General features: G+C 42.0%; 1 protein-coding gene across 1 annotated transcript in view; it reads right to left on the minus strand.

Annotated features, from left to right (window-relative positions):
* Positions 1-12,000, minus strand: part of ctdp1 (CTD (carboxy-terminal domain, RNA polymerase II, polypeptide A) phosphatase, subunit 1) — a 108,338-nt gene extending 96,338 nt beyond the window's left edge. The window contains exons 1-7 of the mRNA XM_079259009.1: positions 11,667-12,000; positions 9,518-9,601; positions 8,027-8,120; positions 6,836-6,964; positions 4,832-4,982; positions 3,948-4,038; positions 2,405-2,571 (exon numbers count right to left, since the gene is read on the minus strand). Coding sequence (XP_079115135.1) covers positions 2,405-2,571; positions 3,948-4,038; positions 4,832-4,982; positions 6,836-6,964; positions 8,027-8,120; positions 9,518-9,601; positions 11,667-11,953 — 1,003 coding nt within the window. The 5' untranslated portion in view covers positions 11,954-12,000. The remainder of the gene's footprint in view (positions 1-2,404; positions 2,572-3,947; positions 4,039-4,831; positions 4,983-6,835; positions 6,965-8,026; positions 8,121-9,517; positions 9,602-11,666) is intronic.
* Between the last annotated feature and the right edge of the window lie 4,898 nt (positions 12,001-16,898).

Here is a 16,898-nt window from a genome sequence, read left to right on the forward strand (position 1 = left end):
CTGCAATTTAAAGCTCTTAATTATAACCCTCCTAACGTTTCACACTAATGCACTCTTGACAGAGGATAACTCAGATTTGAGCTGGGAGAGTGCTGCTTTGGCTGGCCCTTGCTGGCAAACACTTCTGAAGTTGCTTATTCCTCTAAGGCAAATCAAATTCCTCTGGGTGCACAGAGTCCCTGCACAGCCAGCGACTCTGTCTGAGCGTGAAATAAAATGCGAGGCGATAACCTGTCAACAGCACAGATTAAAAAGGAAAAAGGGGGAAAGAAAGTTTGTTTTTCCAGAGTCGTGCAGTGTTTTACTTCACCATAGAAGGCTGAATGGACCAGTGAGGGTAAGTGCAGTAATCGGAGGAGGCAGGGCACGCTACGGCAGCTCAGTGGATATCAGCTTTTACAGGAAAGAAAGCAGCAAATTAAAAAGGACAAAACTTCCAACTTTTGCTCGAAGTGAACTATTCCATGTCCCAAGATAGCCTTTAGTTATAAACTAAGATTTCAGATAAAAAGACCAAATTAAATTGTGAATTGATCACAAATCAAAGGAAACCATTTAAAAGTCTGTCTCAAACAGAGAACAGCTGACAGCCGAGACGTCGGATTCCCTGGTTCTTCTTTATTTTATTCTTTATTTTATTTCATCTCCGACCTCAGAGGAGACTTTTGTTTAGAATTATTATCTCTCCAACTACCGTATGGCTGAGGAAAGTTTTCATCTTAACCTTCAACAGACTGCCGGTGCATTCATGCGGCCGATTTTCGCAAGCGCTCTACAGCATGAATGCGCCAAAATACAGTAAGACAGTTCACTATTTGTGAACTAGCAGGGACACATTTAGAAGACAATGATGCGTCTGAAGGGGAATTATTTGAGCTATTCTTCAATGAAGAGATCATTGCTCTGTTCGTCCGCGATACTAATAGGTATGCGGACCAAGTAAAAGACAAAAGGGGGACAGAGCAGGACGATGGAGTCGTGTTGCTTTTAAAACAGGTAGGCATGATTTTAATTTTGTTTGTGAAAAAGAATGCAGTTTTATAGGTAAAAAATGTCTTTTTTATGCACTGTGATGAAGGTTAAAACTGTGGAAGTAAACCTTACTGAGGCATCTCTACCACTTGGTTCATGTGTACAACACCAGAAGTGTTAATTTACCATAAAATGAATGTGTCCACTGTTGCCCAACTACCATTACTATATCATCAGCTGTTATTTAAAACATTAAGTGTCATTTTTGTCCCATGGACATGCAAAACGGTCCTTCTGTTGCACCTCTGTTTATCCCAAGCAGCAACCTCTGGTGGTTAAAAGTGGAGCCTATGCGGAAGTGCATAAAACTGCAGTTCCCCCTTCATCCACTAGGGGCTCCAAAACAGAGCAAATCCCCATAGACTCCCATGTTAAAAAGACCAACTTCACAGCAGAAATAAACATGTTTACAGCCTGGTTCAAAAATCCATTTTAGGTTTAATAGGTCAGGTTTACCTTCATGACAACTGTGGGGGGAGAGAATTTTTTTCTAACTCGCCTGTTTTATAGTAATTTAATCTCCAAGTTCAGTAAATTTAGGGGCGTGTCCTTTCGACTGACAGGTACCCGATCTCCCGCTTCAAGCCAGGAGAACAACTGCGGATTTTAGCCGGTTAACAACGTGACTTAGCTTTAGCCCGCTTACCTCCGTTAGCTGGTTAGCTCCTGTATCTCCAGGTTAGTTCGGTTAGCTCTTAGCTACAGAAAGCTCGGAGTTCGCTCGATATCAATCATCCACCATGACACTCACAGCCCCCCTCTCAGCTCCACCTCTTTGCCCATTTTTGTATTTTCCGGGCGAGACGACGCGCATGACGCTGCCAACATGGCGATGGTAGGAACCGCCCACCGAGCTTGAATTCAGCTTTTCAGAAACCTACGGGTGACGTCACAGAGGCTCCGTCCACCTCTTTATATAAAGCAGGGGTGTCAGAATCCAGTCCTCGAGGGCCGGAATCTGGCAGGTTTTTGTTGTTTCCCTCCACCAACACAGCTGATTCAAATCAATGGATCCAGCAGCTTCTTGTCAACCTGTTTGAGTGTCGGTCAGGTGTGTGTTGGAGCACAGAGACAACAAAAACCTGCAGGATACCGGCCCTCCAGGACTGCAGTTTGACACCCCTGATTTACAGTCTATGGTTGATCCTCAGAGCCATAAAGAAGCTCTTAAAACCCATTTTCATCTTGTTTATTGGACGCAGGACAGATGTGCGGCGGGTGTTACGCTGACGGTGAAGGTGTTTAAGAGGTGGCTGGTTTGGTGGGAAAAATAATGCACTTTTAACAAATTTCAATTTGAACTTTAAGAAACTGATGCTAACAGAGTGTGGCACGCTGGGGTGTTTCGCTTTGATATGTTGGGCGACCGTACCTTTTCTGGCCATCTGAGCTTCCCGTGATCCCGGCGGGGCGTTGATGTCTCCAGTGCCCTGGAAATAGACGTATTTCTTCACAGTTATGAGGTTTGGTGCAAACTTCCAGACATCCTCTCGGTCGTCGATGATACAGACCATCGAATCACCGCAGGGAAAAAGGTTCCTGTCATGGAGGATGATGCACAAAATACTTGTTAAAAGACAAACCTACTGAAACCTTAGGAACAGGTAGTAAGACTTAAACATGTTGGACGACAGTGTTGCCATGGTTGGAGAAGAAAATATCGATATTATGTTTATTTTACCATTTATAACATCATGGTTTGATTTTAATGTAATGTACTGTATTATATATAGTATCATGATGTATTGTCTTACAAATATAGTAATATAATGTACTGTATTACTAATATAGTAATTTAATGTACTTTATTATATATAGTAATGTAATGTACTGTATTATATATAGTATCATGATGTATTGTCTTACAAATATAGTAATATAATGTACTGTATTACTAATATAGTAATTTAATGTACTTTATTATATATAGTAATGTAATGTACTGTATTATATATTGTAATATAAGGTATTGTATTACTAATATAGTAATACAATGTACTGTATAATATATAGTAATGTCATGTACTGTATTACTAATATTGTAATGTTATGTATTACTAATATAGTAATATAATGTACCGTATTATATATAGTAATATAATGTACTGTATTACTGTGTCATTGTTACACACGGTTGTGTTGATGTATGTGTGTCTGCAGCTGAACTTGACAACCATGACAAATTTCCCCTGGTGGGACAATAAAGTTTAATTCAATTAATTCTACGTAAAATATTACTTACATTACAAATTAAAGCCTTAAACTATTTTTAGCCCTTTATTTATTATTTTTGTAAACTTCTTTTATTTAAAATAAAAAAAACGTTATTTAGTTTAAACAATTTTTTTAAAAACTACATTCTGCTGGAAAGACTTTTCATGACCGCTGTCCACAAGTTACACTGAGAATGAGTTGGATTTGTACCATTAAAGATAATTTGAATGATTTCATGTAAATGAATGAAATATATTTGTGCTAAATGAAAATGTAAAATTATGTGATGGAAGTTTGAGGACATCCGAGTCATCTATTTAACTTTCCAGAGCCGGATCAGACACTCCAATCTGCTGATGTGACGGACGCTGTGACCATTATGACTGCACACAAAGCTTAAATATGTAAGTTTTTAATAGATAAATATGTGTAACTATCAATTTTCTGCTGCTAATCTTTATCACAATGATGTCTATCTCTCCATCACGTATCAAAAAATAAAACAAAGAACAGTTTTATTATTTAGTTTTTTCTGATTCAGGAAGCACGACATTTAGAAAAGGTGGGGTTTTTTTTATGCATTTCTTTTATATTTTGTTTCAAGATGAAAAAAAAAAAAAAAGGAAAAAATCCTGAAAGCACACAGACGTCAGCTTATTAGACTGATCCCTCTGTCGTGTGTAGCCGAGTGCACTTCCCACCTAAGATTCCCCGTCTTGGAGAACGGATCGATGCATTCATCTCTGGAAAGGATTCTGTGAGAGAAAAGCTTCTTTTCCGGATCCAAAAAACCTAAAAGATAAAAAATAAAATGCTAATTTAAAAGCTGCGATTCCTCATCTAGCTGTTTCTCTACAAGAAAACGTGCACAGAAAAACCTTCAGAAGTTCTGCCCATCACATTTTTCTTCAGTTTTCTAATCAAACCAAATAAAAGCAAACACACAGTCTGCAAAGAGAGATCTGACCTGCCTGAAAGAGAGCTTTGAAGAAGCTGCCAGTAAAAGCATCACTGCCCTGAAACGTGGCGACCTCGCTGCACCAGGGTCAGCAGTAAAAATCCAATTGAAACTGCATTAAACTTTCATCATGCACCGGCAGAACAGAACTGGACCGAAGCTTCTCTTATTATAAACATAGTGATGAAGGATCGGAGCATGAATACAAATGAGGCAGCGTGCAAACTCTGCCTGCATTTCATATAAGCAAAACATGTTTACATTAAGTAGAAGCTAAATTTAAGGTGGAAATTGCTAAATTATCCACAGTTCCAGCTGAAATGTCCACACTTAACAATTCCTAGCTGTGATAAAGCATTTTGTAGGTTTGACGACTCAGCTATCAAACCCACAACAAGTCAAAATGACAGACTGGATTACTGAGCATGAGCAGACACTTCCCCCTTATGGACGCAAACAGGAAGCACAAGCAGAGCAATCCACGAAGCTGGAGATTGTGTTCCAGCCTGAAACATGTTGGATGACTCGAGTCAGAGCCTGTGTTCGTGCACTGCACCTCGCGCTGGGTGCATTTCACAGCTCTTGTCCTTGAAGTCGCTTTAAACTGTCAAACAGTGAGCCCATTACCAGCGATGGTGTGTGCATAGAGGCGGCTTCCGAATGTGAAGACATGGAGCTCGTAGAGTTTGGCGATTTTTTCCAGGAATTCCTTGCAGTGTGGGCGCAGTCGTGTGTGGAGCATGGGCTCCCCTCGGCTGAGCTGGAAGTGGAAAATGCCCTAAAGGACATGAAATAAGACAAACAGAAAAGGAGATGAACATGTGCTCCCGATGCAAGACTTTTTGAACTCTCAGAATATAACAAAGGGTTTGATGCAAATTACGCTAAACAGATCGCAGCTAGATTGTGTTTACGATGACCTGCTAGAGCAAATTAAGAGCATTACAGCGTGTAATAAAACCATTTAAGGCTTAAGTGTGGATTAACTAACGCTGCACAAATGTTGCACAATAAAAGTCAGGGTGCGGCTGAGCAGCCTGTGCGATGTGTGTGTGTGTGTGTGTGCGGTGTGTGTGTGTGTGTGTGTGTGTGTGTGTGTGTGTGTTAAATCCACAAAATAAAATCCTAAATAAAACGGTTCCATCATGAGTTTGTTGATATTTCAGCCTTCTATTTAAACACCAGAACAGAAAACACACAGCATGCTTACAGTGAGATGTAACAATCCCACAATATCAACACAAATCCTCAACTTATTTATAGCTATCAACTAATGTGCCTTATTTTGATTTGTTTTCTTCTTCATTTCATGCCGCTTATCCGGGGTCGGGTCGCGGGGGCAGCAGCCTAAGCAGGGAAGCCCAGACTTCCCTCTCCCCAGCCACATTTGCCAACTCTGCGGGGGGGATCCCGAGGCGTTCCCAGGCCAGCCGAGAGATGTAATCCCTCCAGCGTGTCCTGGGTCTTCCCCGGGGTCTCCTCCCAGAGGGACGTGCCTGGAACACCTCACCAGGGAGGTCCAGGAGGCATCCTGACCAGATGCCCGAGCCACCTCAACTGGTTCCTCTCGATTCGGATGAACAGCGATTCTACTCTGAGCCCCTCCCGGATGACCGAGCTCCTCACCCTATCTCTAAGGGAGAGCCCGGTCACCCTGCGGAGGAAACCCATTTCAGCCGCCTGTATACGAGATCTCGTTCTTTCGGTCACGACCCACAGCTCATGACCATAGGTGAGGGTAGGAACGTAGATCGACTGGTAAATCTAGAGCTTCGCCTTCTGGCTCAGCTCCTTCTTCACCACGACAGACCGGCGCAGAGTCCGCATTACTGCAGACGCCGCACCGATCCGTCTGTCGATCTCGCGCTCCATCCTTCCCTCACTCGTGAACAAGACCCCGAGATATTTAAACTCCTCCACTTGAGGCAGGACCTGACTCCCGACCCGGAGAGGACAATCCACCCTATTCCGGCTGAGGACCATGGTCTCAGATTTGGAGGTGCTGATTTTCATCCCAGCCGCTTCACACTCGGCCGCGAATCGCTCAAGCAAGAGCTGGAGATCACGACCAGATGAAGCCAACAGGACCACGTCATCCGCAAAAAGCAGGGACCCAATCCTGAGGCCACCAAGTCGGATCCCCTCAACGCCTCGGCTGCGCCTAGAAATTCTGTCCATATAAGTTATGAACAGAATCGGTGAAAAAGGGCAGCCTTGGCGGAGTCCAACCCTCACCGGAAACGAATCCGACTTACTACCGGCAATGCGGTCCGGCTCAGCCCGAAAGGGTTACATGGGCCCCACTTCCCGTGAGCTCACCATCTGCAGGAGGAGCCGTAGGGGTCGGGTGCAGTGTGAGCTGGGCGGCAGCAAGGGGCGGGGACCCTGCCGGTCCAATCCCCGGCTGCAGAAGCTGTTTTCTTCTTTTATTTAAAAAAAAAAAAAGCCGTTTTCCGCACACATACATGGACGTCTGTGTGGCTGCATAAATGGATTTGATCATATGAAACACTGTGTTGCCTTCGGCAGGAAACGTCTTTATAAATAAAGTTTGAGTGACTGATGTCATGACTGTTGTCAGAGTGAGTAAATGTGGATGGCGTCTAACAGAACGAGGGCAGGAATGTCTACCTTGTTGGACATACGCTGGCAGTGCTGTTCAGTCGTGTGGATTAGAGTCTGGTCCAGATCCACCATCAGGACCAGTTTCTTGTTCCGGTGGAGTCTCTGTTGGTCTTCTCTGCCAAGCTGCTCTGCTTGCTGATAGAATGAAATCAGACAGATGAGATTAAGCTGTACGTTTTTTAATGTTTGCTTTATTTTTTGATCGACTGAACGTCGCCTGTGCGTTTTCTTTTCAACACAAACACGATTTTATCCAGAAAGCAGACGTCAATAGGTACTTCAGGTCTGTTAGGAACATTTTATTTCACTCTTTAGTGTCAGTGATCCTGCGTAGAAAACAAGTTAAATGTCAAAAAGGTGTTTAATTGAGTTAAAAAAGTCAAAAAGGCAGAAATTTTTCCCAACATTACCTACACAGACTACAAATAATCCAATCAATTCAGCTTTATCTGTACATGCAATGCAAATTTATTTATAACTCACTTTAAAAACAACAAAGCTGACCAAAGTGCCACAAAGTGCAGTTAAACTAAAAGAATAAAGAACACATAAGAGGAGATTAAAATGTAAAATACTAGAAATAAGAGTAAAATAATAACAACTAAAACCAGATTGTCATTTTGTACAGAAGTCCAGCGAGAACAGATGGGTCTTCAGCAGAGATTTAAAACCACATGCAGAGGAGGCCGGTCTGATATAAAGGCAGCTCATTCCGTAGTCTACGTCAGGGGTGTCCGATGTCTGTCCTCGAGGGCCGCCGTCCTGCAGGTTTTTAGTGTATTCCTGTTCCACACACCTGGCGGCTAATAGAGATCTGCAGTATGACTGATGAACCTGATCCAGGGATACATGGAAAACCGGCTGGACTGCGGTCCTCGAGGAGTTCGACCCCCCTGGTCTAGGTGCTACCACAGCAAAGGGCCGGAGCCCTCTGAGGTCCTGTTCAGTCTTTGGCACAGTCAGAGGTTAGTTAGCCGATCTGAGAGCCTGCCAGGGTGGATCGGGATAAAACGCCAACCTCAGGCGGTTAAAAGTGAAGCCTATGCGGAAGTGCATAAAATTGCAGTTCCTCCTTCCTCCACTAGGGGCTCCAAAGGGGGAGCTCACAGAGAAAAATCTGACGGGACGTCCATCTTGAATCATTTGTGAATACATTTTTAAAAAATGTACATAAGGAACTTCCATTACATGACTCACCTCAGAGCTGACCATCAGCTCGGGAACGCTGTGCACCATGGAGACTGTTGCTGTGGAGAAGGGGATTTGCTGGTTCCCATTTGTCCCCTGGAGCCTGGCAAGGAAATAAAATATTTTAACAACTAAAAAAATAGAAAAACAGTGGGAGTCGTGCTTTTGTGCATCTTTCAGGTCCTTGAACGTACTGTGACTGCAAGAGGAAAGATTGACCCCGGTGTTAACTTAGCAAACGCTCAGTTTGCATAGATCTGAACTACTTCAGAGACTTGGCTTCCTTTTGGCAATGACACATGTAAACGTAAGATATTTAAACTTAAACGTCTGTCCCACCAGGTGTTTGCATCCTGCAGCCATAAAACACTAACATGCAAAGTGTGAACTTGCTTAAATGCACATTTTAAGCAACTTAAAACAGTAACAACATGGCACTAAGATGATTTTCACAACAAGGAAAAAGACTTTTCCTTCTGATTCTGTCACAGCAGTAAGAAAACACTCAACTCTCCCTGCATGGTCTGTGGCGCCACCTTCTGGTATGAAATGCAACAGTCCTATCAGACTGTCAGTAAATCTATCCCCCTTAAAAATGATGAAATTCTCTGGTTTTCTCTCGTATTTCTGCTGAAACTCAACAGAAACAGGAACAGTTCTAGGTTTATTAGGGGAATTCGTTAGGGTCAGTAAGGAGTGTAGACTTTGTGTGTCATATTAACCAGAGCCGGGGCATCAAACTCCAGTCCTGTAGAGCCGGTATCCGGCAGGTTTTTGTTGTTTCCCTCCACCAACGCAGCTGATTCAAATCAAATGGATCCAGCAGCTTTTTGTCAACCTGTTTTAAGTTTCGGTCAGGAGTGTTGGAGCATGGAGACAACAAAAACCTGCAGGATAGCGTCCCTCCAGGACTGCAGTTTGACACCTGTGAACTAGAGGAAATAAAAAATCATTATTATAAAGCTTTATAGGGAACATTTACACCCGAATCACCACTAAACTCGGTCAGATTAGGTCTTGGTTCAGTCGGGGGAGTGTGGCATTTTTCCGGACCCAGATTATTTGAATTATTTTATTTTTATTATCATACTATAATATTATTATATTGTAATTATTTATTATTGAATTTCCCTTTGGGAATTAATAAAGTATTTTTCTTTTTTTATTGAGTTCATGCTTGTCAAACAAAATCAAACCTTTTAAAAAACATGTTTCACTCTCCAATAGAGGCTATAAAATATGAATCTGCATCAGGTCCTAGTGGTCCATGTTGACCGCGAGCTCTTTCTCCCGTCCAGAGCCGCCGATCGCCCCACATGCATGTATGATGTTTTGGTTGTGTTTACACGTGGAGCTGTGCACTGAACCCACAATGCACACACTCCACTTCCTGCATGAAGCCAACTTCAACCGGACCAAGACCTGTGTAATCAGCCCGCTTCTTGGATCCAAATCAGGATTCGTTTGCACACTGCCTCCATAAAAACCCAGAGTACTTACTGAGTCAAATCCTGACCACATTCAGCACACAAGCCCTTCATGACTATGGGATGGCTGCATTCCTCGATTCGGACAATGACTCCCCTGAGAGACAAAAAGAGGACGATGGGGAAAAAAAAAAGAATTAGTTAAAAGTACCGTTCACCAGTTCCAGCTATTTACAGGACTCTCCTTTAACACGTTTGTAGCGAGTCTAAACACACTTTGGTGCATTCACTAAAACAAATGAGCTACAGTTGCTATGACGATAACTGATGCAAACAAGCTGGACGTGTGAGTATATTCCTGTTTATTTTTATTCCGTTGTTTTCCAGTAACACTTGTTAAAACAGCAAGTGGCTGAAACAGTTCTTTGGTGACCATTTCATTTGTTGCTCCCCAAGAAAACCGACCACGTTCTCTTCCTGTTGCCAGGTACCAGCTTCCACAGCAAAGCAGAATGAGTTTTCTAAATCTGAAGGGGAGTTTACAAGATGTCCCTGAAGGCAGCATCAACTCTTCCTTCATCACAGGCGCTACAGTGAAGCTAATCACCCAAACTTCGCTTTAAAACTGTTAAAACTGTAGGACTTTCAGGTTTTCAGATCACAGGACAGTTTTTCACTTTGCCTCAGAACATTTTAAATGAGTTTTAATCCAGAGAAGATAGCCGTGTTGTGGACCAGCTTTCCATTTGGCTTCTTCTTTGCATGGATTTCAGGCTGAACTGTGTTCACAGACAATGTTTTCTGGAAGTCATCCTGACACATGCAGTGATTTCCAGTAAAGAATCATGTCTCTTTTCAGAGTAGTGATACCTGAAGGCTTGAAGACAACAAACATCCATTTTTTACCTTCAGTGTTGTCCCGTGCTCACAGAGATTCCTTCAATTTCTCTTAATCTTTTGATATTATACAGTTTAGATGATGGGATCTTCAACGTCTTTGCAATTTTCTGAGAATAAACTTTACAATTACTGGACAATTTGTAGGAGAAACACAAGTCCATTTTTACATCTAAGAAGGTCTGCCTCTGCTTTTTATATGCAGACTTTAGGGCTGTGACGATATGCTTTTGTCCCGATTTGATTCAGATTTTTTTGGGTGCTGATTTAATTTAAGTTGTGATTCTCACAATTCTTTGATATAGATGATTTTTGCAGATTAAAAACAAAAATAAATGTATAAAACTTTTTTTTACTCGTCATTTTACTTGATTTCAATGAGGAAAAAACAACACAGTAGTCAGACCATCATTCTGATGCTATAATGCGCAAGAAGACAAGATAAAAGATCACTAAAAGCAATAAAAATGACAAAAAAAATTTATAATGGATTATTCATTTTTTTAAAAGAAAGAAAATATTTTGTAATTTAAAAAAAAAATCGATTATAAAATTGTGAAGCAAAAAAAAAATCCGATTTTCGATTAGATTTTCCCCTAGCAGACATGTTAAATGTTAACTTAATAAATTGTTAAATAAATATAATAAAATGTTAAATGCTCGTCCAGTTGTTTTATTAATGTGTGCCATTTACTTTTAAAACTTTTTGTTGCTATTGATCCATCTTCATTCAGATGTTTTGCTGCCATTAAAATCAAAACAATCCAACATTTTCTATGAACTGATAAATTATTTATTTCATTTGTTTACTTATTTACATGTTAAAGTCACACAAAGAAAAGACATGACTGCTTCAAATTAACCACTACACCTCTCCTCCACCTGTCAACCTGCTTGTACACACCTGGCGCACGCGAGGAGCGCCTGCGTCAAGGCGGAGAGCACGAGACAGCACTCCACGTGGTTTTGACTTCAAAATAAAAAAGTGTCTTAAATTGTTAACAGAAAATTGATCAAAATGAGGCGCTATAAAGCGACGTAATGTGTGTTCTGCATCCGCTTTTAACTCGTTTAATCTTCCAGCAGAAAAACTTTTGCTTTTGAGGTTTTGCTCTTGTTTCGAAAAGGTTGAAAGTCTTGTTTATTTTGAGAGACTGGACTCAGTTAGCAGACATGCTAAGTTAGCTACGTTAGCTTCAGAGCTAAGTGACGTGCAAGTGAGGGTTAAGTCTCTGGTCGCAGAAGTCGTGCTAAAACTCAGCTTTTCTAAACAAACACCGGGTCGGATAGTATTAGCTAGGTGCTTAAGAAGCAGACTGACTCACCCGGGAGGAATGATCTGTCCAACCTGACAGCATAGCTCCTTCACTACTCCAGAACGGTCCGACTTCACCTTCTTCTCCGGCAGCCTGGCCGCTTCTGCCCCCTTCTCTCTGGGTAAAGGCGCACACAGCGCTATCACAGAGTCCACGTTAACAAGACACCCAGGTTTCACTTTCCACTCCAGAAGCCGTAGAGGGAGAGACCCTGTCGGCCAGCGCATATCTGCCACCTGCACCGCGGGGCCCTCCGCTGCTGCACCGCCGCCAGAATCTGCAGGAGGATCCTCCATCTGCTCTGCACGCTGCAAAAATATCCCTTCACAAAGTATCCACCAGAACTCGCGTTTATCATTAAAACCTGCAAATCTCCAACATGGTGGGGAAATGAGGAGGAATGTGCAGGAGATTTAAAGACCGTCGCTTCCACAGGCAGATCTGTTCGCTCTTCCCGCCCGTAAACAGGAAAGCGCAACGCCGCAGCGACACGGTCCGTCCGCAGCGTCCGGTGCGCCGGGGAGGGAGACCGGAAACAGCAAGGTTTTACCAGGGTGTCAAAATAAAACGCTGGTTAAATACCAGCTTCACGTGGTTCAGGATTTTAACCATTTATAAAGTACGTAAATACTTATTATAATGGTCAGGGTCGGATTAAAAGTGCACAGGCCCCTAGGCCTGGAGCAGGGGTGCCCAAAGTGGGGCCAACGGGACAAAATCGGCCTGGAGCAGGGGTGCCCAAAGTGGGGCTCGGCACTTTGCTTTTGGCCCACTTGTCGTTGTTTATATTAATACCCTACAGCAGTGATTTTCAACCTCTTTTGAGCCAAGGTACATTATTTTCATTGAAAAGATTACAGGGCACACCATAAAGCGAAAATGTTGAAAAATGAAACTCTGTAGCCTGTTTTAGCAACATGAAGTAATTCTTGTCAAAATGTCTTGAATAAGAATATAATAAACACAAAGAAAAGGCTTTTTATGATGTGAGCAATCCTGGGTCTGTTTAGATGAACACATCTGTTTGCTCTTCCTGCCCGTAAACAGGAAAGCGCAACACCGCAGCGACACGGTCCATCCGCAGCGTCCGGTGCGCCGGAGAGTGAGACAAGAAACAGCAAGTTTCTACCAGGGTGTCAAAATAAAACTCTGGTTAAATACCAGTTTCACATGATTTTAACCATTTATAAAGTACGTAAATACTTATTATAATGGTCAGGGCCGGATTAAAAGTGCACAGGTCCCTGGGCCTGGAGCAGGGGTGCCCAAAGTGGGGCCCACGGGACAAAATCGGCCTGGAGCAGGGGTGCCCACAGTGGGGCTCGGCACTTTGCTTTTGGCCCACTTGTCGTTGTTTATATTAATACCCTACAGCAGTGATTTTCAACCTCTTTTGAACCAAGGTACATTATTTTCATTGAAAAGATTACAGGGCACAACACAAAGCAAAAATGTTGAAAAATTAAACTCTGTAGCCTGTTTTAGCAACATGAATTATTGTCAAAGTGTCTTGAATAAGAATATAATAAACACAAAGAAAATGCCTTTTATGATGTGCGCAATCCTGGGTCTGTTTAGATGAACACACAGCTATTTTTTAGACCAATTAGGTAGTATTTGATGATGTCCCACGGCACACCTGAGGATCTCTCAAGGCACACTAGTGTGCCATGGCACAGTGGCTTAAAAACACTGCCCTACAGAGCTTGATGAAAAGACAATACTCTCAGTGTTATGAACTTCAATAAGACCAGACTCAGAGGGACCCTGACTGACTCACACCTCAATGACATACTCACCTTGTCAGTGAGCCAGGTACAACCCAACATGGAGAGACTGGTAATGTCCAAAGATCATCTGCATGTGTCCCACTAAGTATCAGCAACTTGCCTTGTTCAACATGCACTGTTTCTTAATGTTGACATGTAGCACTTCGTTGCAGTTTAGTGGCTGTTATTATTGCTACTTGCCCCTCCAACTATGGCTGTATGGTTCTATTGCCACATTGATTTTTTTATGTAACATTTTATTTGTCCAGTTAGGAAAAAACACTGTATTTGCTATTGAACAATAATTGAAATAACTTTATACACTTACTTGTGTTTAATCCTCAAAGCTACAGCATTTGGCCTGTGGCTCACTGGATCATTTTCAGTTTGACCCGTGGAGGGAAAAGTTTGGGCACCCCTGGCCTAGAGTCTTTCAGGGGCCCTCCTTCCCCACCGCAAACATTGTGAAAATTGTGAACGATACATTGTGAAACTACATTTCTAACATCTCTCAGCCAATGGTACCAATAGCAATACATTGTGGTGTAAGTATCTGGCTTTTAATGTACATTTTGTTTCATGTCCAAACTGCTGGTGTTTACCCTACGTGGGCCCCAAGTGGGCGTGGGCCCCTGGGCCTGTGCCCATAATACCCATTGGATAATCCGGCCTTGATAATGGTTATATAATGTTTTTTATTGCATATAAAGCAAAAAATAGTATCATATTTCAGTAGGTAATTTATTTATTTAAATAATTTTAAAGGTCAGATTAAATTTCCGGTTTTAGACTTAATGTGACTTACAACTTAAATGGCTTTGTCCTTTTTTTTCTTTATTTTAAACAAATAATATGATATACTGCATGCCTGCCAAGTAGTCTATTTGGCTGTTTGTCTCTTTACAAGATGATTTAATCATTTGGGTCCTGACTGAATAATTAAGTTAAATAAAAAGAAATCAAATAAGAAAACTCCATTCAGTCTTTAGTTGAATGTGGTTTAGATAACATCTTCTGAAGAGAAAAGCAAGTAGCAGACAGAGACACTTTTTAAATGACAAATGAGACTTATAGAAGTACTGAACCTCCAAAATTCCTGTTAACTCTGTATGGCTTTAGTGATTTGAAGAAGTTTCAAGTCTGAGGGAGCACAAAATGGCATCTAGGCCAAAATGCCTTTTTTTGTCTGTACAATACAGTGTATGGTCTGCACACATCTGGCAGCATAATACTTTAAGTAACAATGACTGATCAAAGACAAAAAAAAGAAGAAAATCAACTATTTGTTTTTACATAGATAGATGGATGGATGGATGGATGGATGGATGGATGGATGGATGGATGGATAGATAGATAGATAGATAGATAGATAGATAGATAGATAGATAGATAGATAGATAGATAGATAGATAGATAGATAGATAGATAGATAGATAGATAGATAGATAGATAGATAGATAGATAGATAGATAGGCTCAATGTGTTGCAGCTTTCTCTTTTCAGCCTGAGGAGGGTTTGCAGATGTTCTTTTACACCCCACCTTGCCAGACTGCTGGTGGTTCCTGCTGGGTTCTCCAATGCTGCACCACCTTGAGCCTCCACCTCTTTAGGGATTTTAGGGATATTTTTTGGGTCTCAAAATATTTAAAGAGGGTTGATCAGTTCGTTCCTGTGAATGGCAGGAACTTTGGAGTCATTCTTGACCAGGATTTGGGATTTAGTTCTCACATCAAACACGTCTAGAGCAGCTTCATATCGTTTCCATAATATCACCAACATAAGGAGGATCATAAAGTCATGATAGAAATCTGGTCCACATGTTTCATCCCATTTGTCCAGTTTTGTTGAGGACAAACTGTCCACCATGCTGATATGTGACAAGTTGTGTCGCTGTACATTGTCAGTAATCCGGATCATGAGATCATCAGATCTGGAACAGGGTTGGGCAACTCCAGTCCTCGAGGGCCGCGCTCTTCCAAGTGTTGGTAGATTCCCTGATACAACTCATCAAACATCAGTTAATTAGCAAACTGGTGCAGAGCTTGACATTAAACTCCATCAGCACCAGTCTGCTAATTAACATTGTTTTGAGCCAGGTGTGTTGCAGCAGGGAAACTCCCAAAACTTGCAGGCCCTCGAGGACCATCGAGGAACGGAGTTACCCATACTTCATTCATTCATTCATTTTCTGAACCGCTTAATCCAATTCAGGGTCGCGGGGGAGCAGGAGCCTATCCCAGCTGGCTTTGGGCGACAGGCAGGGTACACCCTGGACAGCTCGCCAGTCCATTGCAGGGCCACACAGAGACAAACAACCACTCACGCTCACACTCACTTCTAGAGGCAATTTAGAGTAACCAATTAACCTAACGTGCATGTCTTTGGATGGTGGGAGGAAGCCAACTGAACATTTATGTATTTCTCCTTGAAGATGTTTCACCTTCATCTGGAAGTCTTCTTCACTTCTTACCAGTTTGTGGAGACTTTCATCTTATTAGTGTCTCACCAACGTTTACATGTTCAGGGTCATTTAGGTCCCATGGTGTCAGGGACTCACCTGACCAATCTGTTGGTCCTTCAACTCCCCTTTGAGTTGTTCACCTGCCTGAGCAGAAATATCTGGATCTCCAGGTGTAACGTGTGAATGGATGTGAAGCTTCTGGAGGAGAGTCAAGGCTGCATTGTAGGAGGAGAAGTGAAAAAGTCCATCTATCTGAACCAGTGGCTCGGTGGATACCATGCTGAGATATGTCAGTTTTTCTGCTGATAACTCTGGAAATTACATGTTTATGTCATATTGTGTATATTTGTTCTTTTTTATAGAAACAGCAAAGATCTATTATTTAGAATGAGTTCTTTAAATTCTATGTCATGTGTCAATACAACACTGGTTCTTCCATTGAGTTAGGAGCCTTGATGCCACTCAGCTTGAGTTTGACAGTTGTGTCCTTTGGGTGAAGTAGCCTCTGTCTGAGGCTGATGTTTGATTTGAAATGAACCAGGATGTCGTGTTTGGAGAAGATCCTACTGAGTTTCTCAGACACTTCTGCTACTTATGAAATGACAATATTCTTCCTCTTATTTGGTCTTCTCTGTTCATGATGCTTTTCTGGAATTTTAGCTGATTTAATGAAAGTCCAGTTTGGATAAAAACTGGTTTGAAGTGCTTCTTTAATGTGGTTTTATTCCTTAAGTTTCCCCTCTGTCCTCCGAGGAACATTTTCAGCCTGGTGGTGTGAGGTTCTGGTGACGGACTGTTGTGTTCCAGTGGGTGGTGTGAGTTAAAAACCACATTCTGGTCTGTATGGGTTTCTGGTAAACCTCAGTGTTGAGTGACAAACCATCGAGGGCAGTGGGAAATCTCAGTGAACAAAAACACATCAAGGAAGCCATTTAAACCTGCTTTTATCCAAACTGAATTTAATCAAATCAGCTAAATTTCCACAAAAACACAAACAGAGAAGACAGAAAA

The sequence above is a fragment of the Telmatherina bonti genome, assembly GCF_933228915.1.
Source record: "Telmatherina bonti genome assembly, chromosome: 19".
Taxonomy (NCBI): Eukaryota; Metazoa; Chordata; class Actinopteri; order Atheriniformes; family Telmatherinidae; genus Telmatherina; species Telmatherina bonti.